Here is a 19,703-nt window from a genome sequence, read left to right as displayed (position 1 = left end):
TATGGAGTTCTTTAGATATTTTCCGAAGTCTGTGCATATCCCAAACCTCTTCAAAAGGCTAGTCAAGCAGAAGAACATGTGCTTCACTCTACATGAATGAATTATGAGTGAATACATGAGCGAATCCTCTCCACCATATATATTTTTTTTTAAACTCTGACTCTAGCCAAAAAATTAGCTCCCATACCCTTGTAGAGTGGAATGACTTCCTCTGTTCACGATTGGTGAGGCTAGTCACCATGCCTCCTAAGACATTTCTTTTGAAACTATCATCCCAACTGATACAAATTTGGCTGAGACTTACTGAAGAGGCTGAAAGCTCTCCAGAAAAATCTAAAATTAGTCTAAGAGTCTGCCTTGCCCCTAACTACCTTCTGTTGGTTCACCTGAAAGAAAAAACACATTCTTCAAAATTCATTCAACAAGAGAAGAGAAAAAAAAGAGCACCCAACAAGGCCTGAACTGGAAAGGTCTTAATGACTCAGCAGGCAGGAGTGAACCCTCATTTCTCATGGTTTAGAAGCAGGAAAGGAAGAGCTAGCATTCTAGCAGAAATGAATCTACTCTCCAGCAAAATAGATCCTTCCCCCTGCTGTTACAGGGCTTATAGTCATTGGAAGGCACTAGGACTTGCCTTCTTCTAATTTCAGATTAAATTCAACTAGTATGAAGTCTATGAACAGGCACAAACAGTTCACAAGCTTTGTAAAAGCCCATTGCGGGGAGCTGAACTGTTCCCTTAAAGCCCTCATTAATTCAGAATATTTCCATCACAGTGTGTTCGTACCAGCATGGGGCTGGACAGAAATATCAGCATCGCTAACACCAGTTACAAAAAAACAAGAAATAAAGCAGAGCCCTTCCTGCACTATCAACAGATCCGACAGGAAGTGCTATTTGTTGCTCTGTTTTGCCACTTACATACGATGTTTTGGACTCCGCATCCCAGCAATCACAGGCATAATGAGCCATCTCATTCTCCATGTGCTGTCGGAAGCGCAGCTTGTCTGGGGACACACCAACCTTTGTAAGGAAGAGGTAGATTCTGCCAATGAAGTAACCGAGAACGGAGTTATTGATCACACCCTGGAAGGAGAACAAGAGGGAAGAAAAAACCCACGGACATTACTTTCCATGGGAGCAAAGCCATGATTTGCCATAGCGCTGCAGACAACCTGGCACATTACAGAGAGAACTTCTTGCAGCTGTCTGTGATAAATTACTAGGCCTTCCATGAAACCCACTATTATATCTTTACAAATCAACCTAGTGCTACTGTCAGCATCCCCATCTGAACAAAACAGTAAGTTATTACAACTCTAGGACTCATCACTACCTGTCCCTAAAGATCTACTCAAAGATATCCTGCTATACCCAACAGTGCTGTCGTTAGTATCAAAATGGCGCAAAAACAATTTCAGTTATGGCTCAGAGCCCCACAACAGCTCTTCCCTACAGTTTGCAATCTCTATACAACGCATCTTTTTTCTTTCTCCTCCCCTCCCAGCAAACCTACTTCTTTCATCATTTGAATGCGTGGAGAATCAGGAACTGAAACCCCAACACACAAACCACATACTGTTGGGGGTAGGCAGATCAAGTTCTCTTTTGAGAACAATATTCAAAAGATCAAACTTCACATGCTCGCAAGAGGAACATTACCTGTTGGACAGCATCTCCCAGCCGCATTACATGGGCAGACTGCCCGCTGACTTGTGCCTTGGAAGAGTACAGGAGGATGTTGAGATCTGCCACATTCTGAAACTTTGGGTGATTTTTCTCACTAGGATCCACAAAGTGCTCGATTTCTGCCATGGTGAATTCCCTAAGGGGAACACATACAGCCATGCGTATGAAATAATTTATGGGTCAGCCACAACCCCATTAATAAATGATTGCGCTTTCGCCTCTCACAAGCAAGCCAGCCGTTTAAAAAAGACTTAAGCAAATCCAGAGTAACATGAACAGGAACATGAACCGGAACATGAGCTAATCTTAATGGATTTATTATCATCTTCAGACTCCTAATAAGACTTCCTAGAAGTTCATTTAGAGATCTCCGGCCTTGGATATCACTGCTGTGAGTCAGAGCAGAGAATACTACCTTTGGAAATGTTCAAGTCTTCTTCCAGTCTGTTGTGGTCTCCTTATTTGAAGCAAGGTTTCCTATAGTGTCAGCTACAGGAATGAATTCAGTAGCCTGAACTCATAGCAGAGGTACCTAAAATGGTCAGGTGATGTGATAATTTCTTAGAGATAATCATACATCTATATCCAGAAACGGTGTACATTCTGTTTTATGAACTTGTTTTTAATAAATCCATACTCATACATTGAGTCTTCGCCTTCATGCTTGAAACCACTTTACATTGAATTAGCCTTTTATCAAAAATCTTTAAAAAAAAGCTCTATATAATCATTAACTAAGTCACAGGCATCAGGATGTAATTTGCTATGATAGCATAATAGCACACTCTCCTATAAATGTGCCACAAGCATATAATTTATATTTGACTGGAAATGTATTTCAATGACAAAACTTGCTCATTTCCAGATGTGCAAGAGAGAAAACAGGAAGACTGAGAAAATTCCAAAGAGCTCCCTTAGTGCCAGCAACGCCAGCGCCTCTCAGTGACATTTATGCCACCCTATTAATCAGTTACCATGTTTACAACACACACTGCCTGCGTGTACAACAGAACCCCCCAACTGTGCAGGGGAGCTCTTGTTCCAAATTAGACAGGGAGAGACATCTGCTCAGAATGATTCAGTTTAAATATAGAGATTACCCTTAATGAAGTGCAATAATCACTTTTACCCTGAGATAGCTTCAAAAATATTTCTCAGTAATAACCCTGAGCCTTCCCGTTTAACTGATATCGGGACACAAATACACATGTCTCAAGTCAAGTTATCTCCTCGCTTCCTCTTTGTAATAAGCTGCAGAACTGCAGAATCTGCAGGAATGAAACAAGGAAATACAGCTGCAAGGTCAACCATGTTTTGATTCCAGATTCCAGTCTTAAAGTAAGTAGCGTGAATGTAATCAAACAAGCAAAGCTGCATGCCCTGTAGAGAAAACAGCATTACCCTCAATTTGATTTGTTTAGTTTATAGTGGAAGCCAAGTTTTGTTAGCTAAATTGTGTTTAATCTAGGCATTTCTAACAATACAGCTATTTCAGAGACCCTGTGTCTCCTCTGTTAGGTTTAGGCAGAACTCTGTAGTGAAAATCTTAACTGAGTTCTTTGCCTGTGAAGCCTGAGACTCACTAAGCATGTTATCAGGAGCCCTTTAAAACACACAGAAAATGTCTGGGAGAACTGCACTGAAGAGAAACAATCATATACAAATACTGAAACAAAAGGGAGATGCTCCCCATTGCACGGTATAACCAATCACTTGCCAGAAGTTCTGCTGAAAGAGGAAATTTGCAGTACCTGACTCTGATGAGGCCAGAACGGGGCGAGATCTCATTTCTGAAGGAATTCCCAATCTGGGCAGCAGCAAAAGGCAGTTTGCCTTGGTTGAATTCCAGAAGACGTTTGAAGTTGAGGAATATTCCCTGTGCAGTTTCTGGCCTCAGATAGCTGAAAGGAGGAAGGGGGAAGGGGGGAAAAAAAAAAAAAAAAATCAGGAAGGCAAATGGGTGGGGAAAGCAGTGAGAGGAAAATAAACAATGTTGCTACAAAACTTAAAGCTACCTCTTTTTGTCTTGAGTCTTTTAACTCCAGAAACAAAGCACCAAATCAACAGTGCTTAGGAAAAAGGGGGGTGGGGGGAATCAGCTGCAGCCCAAACACAGGATATTTCCAAAAGCAAACTGTACAACCCGTCTGCGTTTGGAGAATGGGAAAAAGTATTTGAGTGAAATGCAATGGTCAGTGACATGAAGGAAGTCAGACAGTATATACCCTCTTTGCCTTTCCTGCTCTGGCCTGGGCTGTGCCAGATTGCTGGCAGATATGGACTTCACAAGCAAACCATGATTACACCACTACTATTACTTGATGGGACTTTGAAGTGGTTTTAGTGTAAGGCCCTTACAGCCCTGACAGTGATTTGAGACTCCCACAGAAAATATTGTCTACACAGACTATTTCATGTACTGCACTGGAGGGCACAAGGTATCAGAGATACATGCCATTCCAGAGCATAACTGAGCGTCACACACCCACGTCTTCAGCAGGAGCGGAGGTGGGTGCTGTTCAGTTTTACCTCTGGAGACCCCAGCTCAAGACAACAGCCTCGACATTCTCACACAATAACAACAAACACCTTGTAAATGATGTTACCACTGGATCATCTCCTGAGTAGCCTCATCCTGAAATAGGTACCATTCTCTACAGCCATAAGATCACTGAAAATTAGGGACCCAACGCTAACTGACTGTACAGAAAGCACAACTCCAACCAGCAAGATTCTAGCTGTGATCCACATAATCTGTCTGCTTCAGGTGGCTCTGTGACTCTGCACAGCTCCTTGTTCCTCCTACCTTTCACCAAGAGTACAAGGAACGCTAAACTGCCAAAGACAGGGACTGAAAGGCAGGGATAAGGCTGCTCAAGAGGAAACTGCATATTACAGTCCTATTGAGACCTCATTTTTAATTCTGAGCTATCTCTGAAAAAGGGAGAGTGTGAGCAGAATGAGATTTGTACCCACCCAGGCATGTTTCCTCCAGGTCCAATGGAGGTCTTGAACATCAGATTGAAAGAAACAGGAGGGGACAGGTCATTCCCAGTGATAGGTGATTTCACGTTGTAGTTCACAAAGAGATCTGCAAGTTCTTGCTGGCCGTAGTTGTCCAACTAATATCAAAACACAGGAGGATTAGTTTAACTACTAGACAAGATAACAGGAACAAATTATGCCCTCTTCATCTTTCACTGAGCAATGTCCAGAAGTCTGTAGCTTTACCCCAAAAATGCTATTTCCTGTTAACCTAATTTTTAAAGCGAGCTAAAATTTGAATCAACAATGGAAGAATACATTTTGGAAATCTGCAAAACCCTTTTTAGCAATGTGGGTCTATGACTCAGCCATATTGCAGAGTCTTCTGAAGCCTGAAGATCTGACAGAAATGCAAGCATTGAGCATGAAAGTGGGTGTGAAGCAGAAGAAAAGTCATTGGGACTGCATCACCACCCACAAATAGCTTATTTTGAACAGTTTCAACTAAAACATAGGGTGCAGTGTGTTGGGAAGGAAAAAACTGCAACACTGAGAAAGAAGAAAGCTAAATTTTCTGCAGTGCTTTGTCTGCATTTGTTCTTCTTCCTTCTGCTGCACGAAGCATAGCATACTCCAAGCTACATGTCAGATGCTCTCTTTAGAGCTGCTCTGCATTTTTCTCAAATAGAACAGATCTGCAGCAGAGAGGTTCTTGGTGAAAGAATTTCCATTTTATCTGAAAACAATTTGATAACAACTTTCACAAGAGGGATGACATCAGCCCCTTCCAGGACACTACCTTCTCCTTTCTCTGGAAGATGAGAATCAAACAGTAGGAGATCTAGAAATCTAACTGCAAACTAGCTGCACAAGAGCAGCAATTTATAGAACTATTTTGTTTATTTATATACCAGTATTTTGCACATGTACATTTAAATGTACAATTTCTAAATTTAAGTACCAGAAAGCAGCTATACTAGACAGTACCACCATGATTTAACACTCAATTTTATGATTAAATGAGCTGCTTCTAGCTCTAATTGTCATGATCCTTCAGATATCAGAAAAGCCTCAAAACAGGAGATTAAAAGAATCTATTAATAGAGGGATTCCCCTGACAGATGGTCAAAGTTCAGTACTGCAGTGTGAAAAAGCTAATGACAGTTGCTCAGTGATGCAATACACTGGGGAAAAAAAAAAATGTTGCTCTTTCTGGAAGGAACCATCTACTTTATGCATTGCTCTGGAAGCATTTATCCTAGAAGTCATGAGAACGAACATTAAAAACAAAGTAAGAAAACAACAAACAAAAGGCAAATGCCTGTACAGCAGCTCAGGAATGTTAGCCTGGAGCCCTGACTATTCTCACAGCAAAGAAAGAAAAAATCTGTACAGGGTGTTAAGAGACAGAGGAACATGTCTCAAGTGCTTCAAAGCCAAGTCAATTTTAAAACATACCGATTCAATGCTAAGGTGGTTCAGAAAAACCCAGCCAAGACTCGCCTGTCTGTTCCTTTGCATCATACTCATGCGATCAGGCTTTGGAAAGGTAAAGAGGGGATTCAGAGGAAACAGGCTTTTTGCCAGGGTGTGGAGTGGAGCAGAGCAGATCAGCTCCAAGGACAGAGCTTCAGCCCTACCAATCCAACATTCAAGAGACTCACATTCCTCCAAATAGCAGAAGGGAGATGTGGTTAACCAGTAAGTTTCCAGTATTTAGGAGCATATACAGCCCTATGTGCATCTCTGAGGTACAGACATTTGAGCAAAGACCAGCAATACCACCAGCTTTGACAATGGCTTGATCCCTCTTATCTCTTATCCCCATCAGATATTGACCTTCAGGAAAACGGGACCCTGATAACTAGATTAAGCAGGAGGGTACACAGAGAGGACAGTTCAGAGCTTTTACACCTAATCCTCTAGGATTATTATGGGTTCTCCAAGCTCCTACCATCTAGGAAGTCAGCAACAAACATGGGAAGTGCACATGTACGGAACTACTGTGCTCCATCCCTAGAGACACAGAGAAGATGTTGCTACTGGACTCAGTGTATTACACTTCTGTGGCACACACATCCTTCAAGTCACGTTCCCAAGTAAGCACATACCTGTGTTAGAACATTTTCCATTTCTGCCTTTTTCTCTGCTGTGCACTTCTTGTCAGACATAAGCTTTTGCAGGTGAGCTGTGAGCAAGAAAAGTACACAGTCAGTTTATACTGAGATCCCATCAATGACCCCAACCTAAAGGCAGATGAACCAGGAGGATTATCCAGCAGGAACATAAGCATATGCCCCCAAAAGACAGCATTTTCAGTAGGTCAGTTGATTTTCTGGTGTCTGTCAGGGTAATCCCACTCATGTTACTGGGCAAATGATGATTTACAAATGAGGAGCTGCACCAGTTTGCTGTACCACTCTGCCACAGGGAAAACAACACATCCTTATCTAGTTTCTTTCTGAGACACAACTCATTCCAGCAAACTCGAGCAATGGCTTTGTAGTCCCTTTCTCATTATTTTCTTTCTAAGCAGACTGGAAATTAAAAACAAGCTTTAATGCCAAACCAGCAAGGCTAATTTATCCAAATGCACTCACAGACATGTATTGACTTGGTACAGTAGGGCTAAACTGCCTTTTCACTTTAAAGCACAACATCCTCCATGGGATACAAAGACGGACAGTGAGGCCAAGACTTCCCGCTCCTATCTGAACAAAGCAGTTCAACTTTTTAGTGGCAGTAACAGCAGGTGGCTGTCCAGTGGTGACGGGGCTGCAGAGGAGCGGGCACAGAAAGGCTTGGTATGATGCTGTTCAGTGTGCAAAGTCGGGGGAGGCTAAATGAGTTTCTTTTGTCTTTTAATAAAAGGAAAATTCAGATCGGATATTACAAAAACAGTTTTATGCTAACACAGATCATTCTGCATACTTTATTTCCAAGGAAAAGGCTAGAAATCTAGGCAGCATGACTGGAACAATCCTCCTTTTCACAATGGAGCTGACGAACATGGAAAAGGTCTCAAACAGGTTTCTTATTTCTAGGATTCCTTCCTGTGATCCTCCTTCTTCTTTTATCAAATTTTAATTAGAACCAGAAAGAAGAGTGTGGACTTTGCAAACCTAAGAAATGCCTAAAGTCTATTCAGCATTTCCCAAAGCCAAATGAGTTCCAGGGTATACACCAAGGTTAGTAGCTGCCCTATACTGGATCCTTGCATAGGGAAAACGTGGTCTGTCTCCTTATAGCTTCAGTAAATCATTTTTCCGTTCTAAACAAAAAGCAACTGAAACAGTAAATCATTTCTCTGTTCTGAACAAAAAAACAACCAAAATACAAGAAAAATAAGTCTGCAACATAGTAGAGAATGGCAACCTTGTTTTACAGAGAATCTTCAGCTTATACAACACAGTAATCTTTTATGGCCTGAAGACACAGAACCTTTTGTAAAAAGGGATTCAACTATGTTATTACTAGAGATCCTGTACCTCATTCAAGACACTAACACAACATTTTGGTGAGACTGAGAACTTACGGAGTCTTTGGTATGGAAAAGAAGTCATGATTAATGAACTACAAATATGAACACGATAGATAAGCTACACCAACTGGCCTATTCCTTCCTTGAGAAAGACACTCTGTTCCCATGCTTGCACCACTGATGGGACATCTCCAAGCCCATCTCAGCCTTGAAACAAAACTCACACCTTTTAAGAGATGATCAGCACGAAAACATTCCCCATTTTTCACATCTTTCACCATGAAGTCAGCAAACTTGTCTACATGGCCAGAAGTCCTAGAAAAGAAAACACAAAAAAGGAACATGAAAGCCGCCACTGGACAGCCCAGAGCGCTGTGTGAGCCCAGCACACAGACCAATTTTGAAGAGACACCCTTCACACCGCACACCCAAACTGCAGGCGCACTCTTGCTTCAGGTACAGATCCACATTAAGCAGTACCATCCCACAGAAACAATGCAATCCGTGAGCAGGTATCAACATCACTCAGTCTTAAAATGTGTCAGTTAGATGACACTTACTGCCTTCAGACACCGCACTGTGATTGAAGCAAGACGTGGATGCATTTGTGAGGAGTACGTAGTAGTTCAGGGGGACAGACTCTCACAGTTTTGCATCAGTGACCCATAAAAGCTTCTGATGGTTGTGGACTTATGGGAACAACAGCTTCTCACACTGACCTGTGGACTGACATCTAATTATTTTGCACTACAACAGGGTATGAAACTGGGTGACCTACTCTCAAGTTCCCGGTGGAACTTTACAGAAGACTGTAAAAAACAACTATGACCAGAAATGACATATTGCAGAAAGAAAGACCCATATTTACTTCAGAACTGGCTCTGGCGTGAGCATGGTACAGTCAATCTCCAGGATTTGCTCCTCCTGTATAAAGTGCTGTCTCCAGGCCTGGATGATGTTGTTCTTCAAAGCACATCCAACAGGCCCAAAGTCATACAGACCACTGACACCTGCGGGGAAAAAAAGAAACAAAAATATGGTAGGCGAGAGATCGTACGAACGTGCACCATTTGGAGGAAATACCCTCCCAGCTCAATCTTCCCATCACTTGGTTCAAGTCTGAGGTCATTTTCTGAGCACGAACTGCTTTGTGCTAAACAAAATAAGGAGTGTGGCTCACTCTAGTGTTTTTTATATAAAGACTCATGCCACAAAGGCTGAAAGTAAACATTACGAAGCATCTAGATGGACACTAGCCTACATTATTCAGTACAGTTCTGTTGCAGAGTACACTGGAGTGTCGGGTAGTGGTAAAAGCTGAAGGTGATAAAACCATGCATTCTACAGCTGCACAAGCCACACTCCCTTCTCCGGTATAACTTATACTTTGTGACCAGTTTCATTGCAGAATCCTGTTTGAAGGAGGAACCTGAATACAGAAGAGGTTATAATGCATACTCCAGAGGGATATTTTATTGTCATCAATAAAATGCGTCTGCCAATCACCAGTTTAGGTGAATGAATGAAATGAAATGAAATGAAAAAGAAAAAAGAAGCCAATAAAACAACCCAAAATATTTTAGTATCATAGGTGAAAAAGCAGTAACCATCCAGGCACTGTGCTACCTCCTGAGGAGGCTCAAATATGCTGTCTGAAGAGGTTTACCAGCCACAGTTGTTCACCTGTTCAGTAAAGTTCATTGAGAAAGTTCATTAAGGTGACAGGTTCTGAAGTTTGCAGCAGTTTAGAGCAATGTTATTTTGTTGAATAAAGCTCAGATAGAGATGGTATAAGTAAGCCGATCATCTCTCCTTAATGAAAAAATACTCTACCCCCCTGCAAAGCAACCATCTTGTACAATGTAATGCTCAGAACTTAACGCTATTCATTTGTATTCAGAAAGCAAAAGGCAAAATTTGAGCCACCCGCCGCCGCCGCCTTCCCCTTTTAAGGAGGGGGAAACTTTTGAGAGGCTTACAGACTCAAGCAGGAGCAATTTCAAAGCCAACTTTTAAAAAGTCTTTCCACATTGCATTAATACAACATCCAGAGGATACAGCATTTCAAACACAGCTAGGAAGACCATAACATCATACTAAAGGGATTAAAATTTAAATTTCTTTAAATTTGTACCTCCATAAATTGAAAAGGCTTGATCATAGAAAAACCTCCTTTTCAGGGTGTCTTCCATTTTAATTCTGTCCACAATGTCATCTTTGGGCTGTAAGGCTAGCTCCTGTAAGTCAAGCAAACCAAAAACAATCAAGAGTTTCAGTTTCTGGCAGCAGGACAAATTCTTCCCATTCACCATTATGAGTCAAAAGTCTGTAAAGACCATTTTGAAGCAAAGTTATCCTGCCAACATGTTCATTTTCCAAAGAGGGATGGTCACACTGAGATTCATGTGTTCAATTATGAACGCGATCGTCTGAATGCAGCACTTTAGACACTGGAGGTGATCTCATCTGCCCTAGCTTTCAGACACCTAAGTCTGAGCTAGTCATCCTCAGCTCCCTTTACAATCAGTGGGGAGAAATGGCAATTTCCAAAGCGATTCTTATGATGTATTTCTGTCTCCTGACTGTAAAGGGAGCTGAAAGTGACTACGTCAGACTACAGACATCTAAATTTTGGTATATTTGCATCTTTTCAATCCTTCATTTCAGAAACGTTTTAATTTGGTTATCAAGATTATGACTAGCATCTTTCTTGTTCTCTGTTCCGAAGGTACGTATTTAGCTACTTGCACAAAGAATACCTATTTACAAAACGCAGTCTTTTACAAATGTGGGACTCCCCTACTGTCTGAGAAAGGTTACAGTGACAGAGTGCCTAAATGCACTGACTGAATTCTAAGAAAATGTTTTACAGAAGGCTCACTGCTATTTTATCCGAAATCCTGTTAGGCAGAGCAATTACAGATACGCATCTACTGGTTTACCACAGGAGGGCACAGATAATAATGGTTTTAAACAGAAACATTATTTTACCATTACTTTTCAGTTAATTGTCGGTACATATCCAACAAAAGCAATGCAGAGAAAGCAACTGTTTCTGGCTCCAGATTCAATAACTGAGGGACTATTTACTTGATTTGGACTTCTGCAACCAACCTCATTAGCGAAGCTAACAGACTCGAAGGAAGATTTTCTTCAACAAAGACATTTTAACAATTGAAACAGGGTTAAGCCAGTAAGTTCAACAAGTGAACTCAGAAGTGGCTAATACCATCATTTTGAACAGCCTTTGGTAACTAAAAGTATTGCATGACCCATATTTGTTTTAAGCATCTAGAGCAGCGTACAAATAAACATGGCCAGCTTTTTAGAAGCACTGAACCTCTTCAGCTTCCACTAGGATATGCCAACAAGTCTGCATGAGAGACAAAGAACAAAAGAAAGAGAGCAAGCGTGCATGACAGCAAGAACCAAAACAGCACCTTTAAAACATGGAAAGGGAATCCGTTTGACACACTGCCCAAAGATGCAGGATCACATTTCACAGTCATCAGGGTTTCTTAACACAAAGGATAGCTATTGCCAAGAGACAGACAGGAGGGTGACAGTGACACCGTCCAATTTTGAACTGGAAAGAAGAAATGGCCAGTAGTGCAGGAGGAACTGGAAAGGGCAAGAAAACTCCTAGAACTCTTCTACTACCTACAGAGAACTGTTAATAAATTGACTGTTGCAGAAGTCAAAGGAACAGTCTCTTCCATCTATTTATTTTCATAAATAAAAGACAGGAAAGCCTGTGGTAGCCTTCAAGGGGAGAAAGACCCAGTACAGGAGCTGACTTATCTACTGACTTTACTGACTGCTCAGATACGGTTTGAGGACATAAAGACAAGGAACCTTAAACACAAAACCACTCCGCACTGTTCAAGTCTTCAAGATCAGAGCCACTCTGCTATGTTTAAGTAGGAATCACAGGGCTTGAAAAGTGTATCTGCTGCTAAAGCTCATGAACATTTGCACTGCTGCATTCTGCAGAAGTTGCAAGCAACAGTGATGCATTGCTGGAAACACTGTCAGGAAGGAACGACTATATCGGAGTGCCGCACTCACAAGCGGAGATGCTGCTTTTGCAAGGTCATTCTTCCACTAACATGGATACAGCCCACACAAATTGTGTAACTGCCAAGCAATGCCTCTACGCTGCATCCTTCAGGCACTCTTCCAGCAGAAAGGTGGGGCTCAAAGGAACACCAAGACTCCTAACCTGCCTCACCGCTTCTCTCTACGTCAAATTTCTGAGGGATGGGAAACAGAATTGGGAAAGAATTTAGACACAATTCACTGCAGAAGGACTTCGCCGTGAATAAACCACAGGTTTCAAAGCACAGTTCTGTGCCAAATAGTGAGCAAGTAAAAACGACATCTTCTTATTTGGGCTAGATGTACACAAGCAGCTAGTCACAAGGCTAGTCCTGAGCGAGAACGCTAACTGTTCACCCCAGATGACTCTGCAGGCCGAAAAGGGTGAACTGGTTTCAACTCAGGTACTCATAGTGTTAAGGAAGTTCCAAGTACTGGTGTAAAATCCGCTTTATTTTACTTTTTTCTGAAGAGTACCACTAAAGCACAATTATAATCCTTTCCCTATGAACTATAAACTAGAAAGAACCCAGCACTTTCCTAGGTGAATCTGCAGACCTGACAGTTTTTATGCTTCAGGAGTTTCTTGTTCTGGTTTTGGTCTGGGGGTGAAGAGAAGGGGGTGGAAGTCTACATGGTAAGGAAGTGTATTTTTACTTGTTTATTGATCTAGAGACAAAATAAACTTGAAATTTCCCATTTTCCTTTGTAGAATGATATTTCAGGCACAGCTGTTATTAAAAAAAAAAGGGGGGGCAGAACTTAAAAACATCCCTCTCCGAAAGGCTGAAACAAACTATAGGCCATCTGAAATGTTTCCAAAACATTGTTTAAACAGTAGCTTTGGAACTGGTTTCTAAACAAGCATGTTCACTGCAAGTTTGGGAATCCAAATGCTGTATGAAGAATCTGAAGATGAAACTCACTACAGCAAACAGCATTTTGCATTTTTCTCATTATGCACAGAAAAGATCTACACAGTAAACAGAGATGGGTGACACTTACTTACATTGAATTTCAACTTTGACTTTTAATAACCTGAATTCCTGTTTATTGCTTTATTTATTGCTGATTTAATGCTGTCTAATGTCTTGTTGGAAAGATCACCCTTGTAAATCATCTCAAAAGTGAATTGAACAGTGTACCCCGATTCAAATTGTTTAGCCTGAATCAACACTGTAAAAAAGCACTAGTTAGAGATTCCAAGGCTTTTTGGACAAAACTGTGGAACTCAGATTTAGTTTCAAGACTCACCTTGGATTCTAGGACCCTCTTCCGAGCTTTGAGCTCTGCTACAGCTTTGTCTATATCCACTTGGGGGGCCTTGTCTTCCTTCAGCTTCCTTACCAGTTCTCCCTGGAAGAAAGAGACAAAATGTATGATGTAGATTCTTTTTTCTGAATGTCACAGAAAAGAATTATCCTCCTTTCAGCTCCCCTGGCCATCCAAAAGGAGTGTTTTGTCCTGCCTCTCCACGCCCCCTCCGCCCTCACTACCCAACCCCGGTCTCAAGAGGTTGTTTCAATTGGTAAAAGTGAGATACACTTTTGTGTTTGAGAGTTAGCAGAACTGGACATCCTTAGAGAAGTTAAGGAGAAACTCCCCCCACATAAAACCAATTGTTAAATCCCTGACCTATTATTAAATCTCAGGATGCAAATACACCCCTGTATGCACCACCACCAGCGAAATCAATGACAATGCACTTCCACAAATCCTACTTTCTTTTGAGGACGCACTCTTAAGTGGATTCTCAGAAGGTTAATAAGGGCTTTGCGCTCTCTTTCTCAGCAGGCATATTAATAAGACTTCTTTCATCTACCCCTTTCCTTTTCTTCACAATTCATGATCATTTTAGATCTCTATTTCTCTATCAAATTTGGTCAAAACTGATCAACAAGTACACAACTTTTTAGAAGAAACTCTCATAAAAGCTCAACATTTTAGCCTAATGTCTAAGCAAAGAAGACACAGCATTACCTGTAAATACTATTATTGTCATTAAGACCTGTCCAGCATCTTTTGAAAAAAAATGCAAAAAAAAAAAAAAAAAAGCCCAAATATTTCAGAGCAGCAAAACCCTGTGGAGAACTTTCACTAAGGTCTTGACTCCAGGCAATCCACCATCACCTTGTTAAGGCACCACAAAGGTCTCTTTGTCCAGTTAGGACTTTTGTCCCAGGGAAGTGGGACAGGTAAACAAGCCTGTGATATGATTAATCCCTAAGTACCCAACAGCATGGTTTTCAGAACACGTTTCTCAGCAGCTATGACTTGCTTGGCCTTGGAAATAAATTAATTAACAATCTCCCCTTCCATTCACTCTTCTTCAGCCAAAACCAAGGACTGCCTTGAATTACTGAGGACAAAGGAGTAGCCGCAGGAAGAAAAAGCACAGAGATATTAATGCGTTCCCAAGTGGGACATTTTAAGAATGAGATGCTCTAAATTCAGCATCGTTCTTGTATCTAGCATTTCCCCATTAAACAAAAAAACAAGAAGAAAAAATACCCCAACCGAAACAAACCACAACACTGATCATTTCTACAACACCAGCTTCTTCAGAAATTCTGGGTTTTTCCTATGTTAATATTACAGGCAGCAGGCACCCAAAAGAGCAGAGAATACACAGGTTGCCACTCAGCAATCCAATTACAAAAGCTAGTTTCAAGTGTTTCAGAGACTCAGAGATACAAAGGCTAATTTTACTAATACATGGAAGAAGAGTCAAAAGTGACTGCATTAAAACAAACATTCACAAACAAAAAAGAAGAAAAAATAAGAATCCTGTCAGACGCCCTAACCCTGTCGGCTACAAAAAGAGAACAAATCTGCTGCTTCCTTCCTGTTAACTAGTTCCATCAAAACGTCAAAGTTTCACTCTAGAGCTGAGGTCTTGAACTGCCATTCCTGGGAAACGTGGCAGAGGGAGGGATCTGACTGGTTTTTTTTTTTTTTCCCCCTCTTTTAAAGTAATAAGTCCAAACTGCCTTTGTTGAGCTAGGGGGTCGGCAGTGGAAAAACCATCAAGGCAGCAGCAAAGCAACTACTGCTGACTCAACAGAGCTATCACCCTGCTCTTTGCTGAGCATCTAAAAGCAGCATACAGCAACTCTTTGTCCTGACCTATAAGTAAAACAGTATTCAGACATACACAAGAAAAAAAAAAAAACAGAATTGAAGCAAACAATTATGTTTGCTGACAGGACTCAATCTAATTAAAGCTACAAGCTTGAGCCCAACCCAGAGGAGGAGTGCACAGCAGCACTCGATGTGGCAAATTTTGCTGCAGCTTTGTCCCACAGAACAGTGAAGCAGAGGGATCCACCCCTGGATCACGGCAGCCTATTGCATCAGGCACTGCTGCAGAAAGATACACTGCTCGCTTCCCTCTCCATAGATTAAGAATCCCTTAGGTTTAATTAAACTGCTTCCACACTTCTCCAAAGGCTGACAGACAAGGTCCGCTGTATTAAAAGATACCAGCTACCCCATACTTCCTTACACCCTCCCTTTCCTTCTGCAAAAACATCTCACTGAATTACTATTGTAAGCTGTACATTACAACATTCGTGGTTCCAGCTATACATATTCACCCACAAACCTTTCCTTGACACCCCACACTTCTGTTCCAATCCCACAGTCAGCTAGAGAGAAGAGGTGTATTTATATTTAAAAGCCAGATTACAAGATCCATGTTACAGAATTTTAAAATAAATAAATTGGCTAGTTCTAGACATCATCATTTTATTTACAAGGAACTCCCCTGTCAAGGCATTATGCTGTACAGTGATTCATAATAAAAACTCATTGAAGTGCTAGTATAATTACAGGGCCATAAATCCACTCATTTAATGGGAAAACACATGCACAAATCTACCAACACATGGGACACACGTAGCTATGTGTGCAGCTAAGCCTAAGACTATGGATTCAGCTACGTAAGGGAGGCATGTGGGGAACCCACACACATAGATCTTGCTGTTAAAGCAGGGAGGAAGGGGAAATTCCAAGTGCTGGAAGCAGGCTTCATAGCCTTACACATACACAGCAAGGGTACCAAGCTCTAGATTCACCTATGAAATAGAAAGAGAATTAAATCCTTCCCAGGTAAGAAAGAAACTAAAGATAATAGCTTCACCTGTAAATGAGACAAAAAGAGAAAGCTATATAGCCCCAGCTAACAGGAGACATCTACATTTTAGACATATAAGAATGATGAAATGGAAAATGCACAAAGAAATGACTCTTCTTTACTGTACCAGGCAAATATGCAATTATAAAAGATTATTCTTTACTTCCAAAACCTAACACAAACTCGGCTCTAAAGGGAAGCCATGATGTGACTCTATCGGATGAGGAAACCCATACAGTGTTTTATAAAGAAAACACGAAGAGCCAGCTCCGGAGCCCTAAAAGCATGACCAAGTCAGTCTTAGCTCGGAAAGAAGGACACATTAAACCCAGCTGAGAAGCAGAGAGGAGAGCCTAGATACACTGACACATAGATCCAGTTCTGCAAGATACCTCCACACGCCGCCACTGTGGGGAGGGGAAGGGACAATCCTGCAGGGGAACTCGCACATGGAGCCGCCCACGTACTCCACGCCAACCCAGTTCTCCGGGCAGAGCAAAACCCACTCCAGTGAGGAGACACACACAGACCCACCACCCCAGGGAACCTACACCAGGGAAGAAATGCAGGGCAAACCCACAGGGACTCTTTACTATGGGCCTGAAGGACACCACTACAGACAGTTTGGGGCAGGGGGGACACACATCTACCCACAGCTCAAGCCCATAGGGCATGGCAGTGCCCCGCACGCTTGAGCTACAGGGTCACAAGCAGGGTCCTACAAGGCAGAGAGGAAACACTTCAGTTCGTCTACGGGGGGACAGATCCACACAGCACCTCCCACGCAGGCAGGTCAGGTCCTGTGGGGCAGGGGGGCACCACTGCAGGCTGCCTGTGGGAACACGTCCCCAGAGACACAAGCCGGGGTACCAGCGCGCTGCAGGGTCACAGCCGGGCCCTGGGGGGCGGAGGGGCACTGGTGCAGGGCCCACAGGGGACACATCACCAGGCAGATGGCCCGGAGCAGCGGGGGCTCCCGCACAGCCAGAGCCCCCCAGCCGGGTCCCTCTCAGTGGGACACCCCCCTCAGGAGAAACCCCCACTCCCCCCACCAGGTCTTCCTCAGGAGAAGCCCCCCCCCCAGTCAGGTCCTCCTCAGCGGGACCCCCTCAGCCTGGACACCCCCCTTCAGCCACATCTTCCTCAACAAGGCTCAGCCGTGACACCCCCCCTCCCGCCTCAGCCAGGACCCCCACAGCAAGGACCCCACGCCCCCAGCCGGGCCCCCCTCAGCAGGACCCCCCTCAGCCGTGTCTCCCCCCATCAGCCGGGCCCCCCTCAGCAGGACCCCCTCCCCCAGCCGGGCACCCCCCTCGGCCAGGTCACCTCCTCCAGCCGGGTCCCCCTTCGGCAAGGACACCCCCCTTCAGCCAGGTCCCCCCACCTCAGCCGGGTCCCCCTCAGCGACCCCCCCCCAGCCGAGACCCCCCTCAGCCGGGTCCCCCCACCCCCCAGCGGGACTCCCCTCAGCCGGGTCCCACCCAGCCAGGTCCCCCCCTCAGCCCAGTCCCCCCCTCGGCCGGGCCGGGCCGGGTTACCTGGTGCCGCACCGCCTGCCGCAGGGGCGCGAGCAGCGCCTCGGCTTGCGGGCCGTCCATGGCGGCGGGTGCCGGGGCGGCGGCGGCCGCGGCGGGCCGGGAGCGGAGCGGGGCGGCGGGCGGGCGGGCGAGGCGGCGCAGGCGGCGCAGCAGGGCGGGCAGGGCGCTACGGGGCGGCAGCGGCATGGAGAGGCGCGGCGCGCCGCCCTGCCCCCCCCCGCATGATGAAATCCCGCCCGGCGTAAAGCCGGCCCGCGCCCCGCCGCCGCACTTTCCGCACGAGCCGCCGCCGCCGCGGCTGAAGCAGCAGCAGCAGCAGCAGCAGCGCGGCGGCGGCGGCGGCAGCAGCAGCAACAGCGCCGCCCGCCCCGCCGCAGATTCGGCACGGCGCGAGCGGCGCGGTGCTGCGCGGCGCGGCCGCCAGGGGGCGCGCGATGACGCGCTCACGCCCCCCCCCACCCCCTCCCGTCCCGGGTCCGCGGCGCGCGCGCCCGGGCTGCGCGTGCGCGTGCGGCGGCGCAAGACCCGCCCCCGCCGCAGGGTGCGCGTGGCCCGGCGGGAGCTGCTGCAGCCGGTGCAGGGGCTTGGGCGGTGCGCGCTGCCCCCGCGTGGGACGTGCTGCCCCCGGGGCACCCAATGCACGGCCCTGGGCAATGCCCGCTGCCCCCGCGTGGGACCTGCTGCTGCTGGTGTACCCAATGCATGGCCCTGGGCAATGCCCGCTGCCCCCGCGTGGGACCTGCTGCCCCCGGGGCACCCAATGCACGGCCCTGGGCAATGCCTGCTGCCCCCGGGTGGGACCTGCTGCCCCTGGTGTACCCAATGCATGGCCCTGGGCAATGCCCGCTGCCTCCAAGTGGGACCTGCTGCAGCCGGTGCATGGCCCTGGGCAATGTCCACTGCCTCCGAGTGGGACCTGCTTCCTCCAGTGCATGGCCCTGGGCAGTGCATGCTGCCCCCGGGGCAATGCCCACTGCCTCCAGTGCACGGGCCCTGGGCAATGCCTGCCGCCCCTGGGGCAATGTGTGCTGCCCCTGGTGCACAGGCCCTGAGTGAGGCCTGCTGCCCCCGGTGCACATCCCTGAGTGATGCCCATTGCACCCGGGATGGGACCTACTGCCACTGGCTGCCCAGGCGCTGGGCAATGCTTGCTGCCCCGGGGTGATACCTGCTGCCCCCAGGTATACAGACTGTGAGCAGTGCCTGCTGCCCCCGGGGCAATGCCTACTGCCCCCAGTGTGATACTCACCACCCTTGGGGCAATGCTTACTGCCCCCAGGGCAATGCCTGCTGCCCCTGGGGTGGTAACTGCTGCCCCCAGGTGCGTGGGCCGTGGGCAATGCCTGCTGCCCCTGGGGTGATGCTCTCTGCCCCCAGGGGTGCAGGGGCCCTGGGATACGCATGTGCCCTGGGGTGATACGTGCTGCCCCCTGGGGCGCAGGGGCCCTAGGGCAATACCTGCTGCCCCAAGTGCCCCCGGCAGCGGGCGTGCATGGGGTGTGCACATCACCCATCCCCTTCGCCCCATTGCCGGGCCCGAGCCCCTGTCAGCCCCGGCGCCAGGCTCATCGCGTGGGCCTCCTCGCCCCAAATGGGAGCCTTTGCACCGCACGGTTTAACCGGAGAAACCTCATCCCGGCATTGCTCTTAAACACTGCGCCGAGCCGCTTCCACAGGGGCTAAAACCCCGAGATCCCCCGGTGCATCCCCATTGCATGCCCCCCCAAGCCGTCGGGGGAAAAAGGACGCACGCAGAGCCGGGGGTCCTGTTATCTTT

The 19,703-nt window shown here is 45.8% G+C and overlaps 1 protein-coding gene across 1 annotated transcript in view; it reads right to left on the bottom strand.

The window, feature by feature from the left end:
- The window catches only part of GARS1 (glycyl-tRNA synthetase 1), a 29,022-nt gene extending 10,895 nt beyond the window's left edge, over positions 1 to 18,127 (bottom strand). Inside the window, exons 1-10 of the mRNA XM_067291994.1 lie at positions 17,927 to 18,127; positions 13,508 to 13,609; positions 10,290 to 10,392; positions 9,024 to 9,165; positions 8,382 to 8,470; positions 6,786 to 6,862; positions 4,666 to 4,811; positions 3,441 to 3,590; positions 1,663 to 1,825; positions 922 to 1,086 (exon numbers count right to left, since the gene is read on the bottom strand). Coding sequence (XP_067148095.1) covers positions 922 to 1,086; positions 1,663 to 1,825; positions 3,441 to 3,590; positions 4,666 to 4,811; positions 6,786 to 6,862; positions 8,382 to 8,470; positions 9,024 to 9,165; positions 10,290 to 10,392; positions 13,508 to 13,609; positions 17,927 to 18,112 — 1,323 coding nt within the window. The 5' untranslated portion in view covers positions 18,113 to 18,127. The remainder of the gene's footprint in view (positions 1 to 921; positions 1,087 to 1,662; positions 1,826 to 3,440; positions 3,591 to 4,665; positions 4,812 to 6,785; positions 6,863 to 8,381; positions 8,471 to 9,023; positions 9,166 to 10,289; positions 10,393 to 13,507; positions 13,610 to 17,926) is intronic.
- Between the last annotated feature and the right edge of the window lie 1,576 nt (positions 18,128 to 19,703).

Source organism: Apteryx mantelli, chromosome 2 (genome assembly GCF_036417845.1).
Source record: "Apteryx mantelli isolate bAptMan1 chromosome 2, bAptMan1.hap1, whole genome shotgun sequence".
Lineage (NCBI taxonomy): Eukaryota > Metazoa > Chordata > Aves > Apterygiformes > Apterygidae > Apteryx > Apteryx mantelli.
The sequence above is the reverse complement of the archived record's forward strand: the minus strand, read 5'-3'. Positions and strand labels throughout refer to the sequence as shown.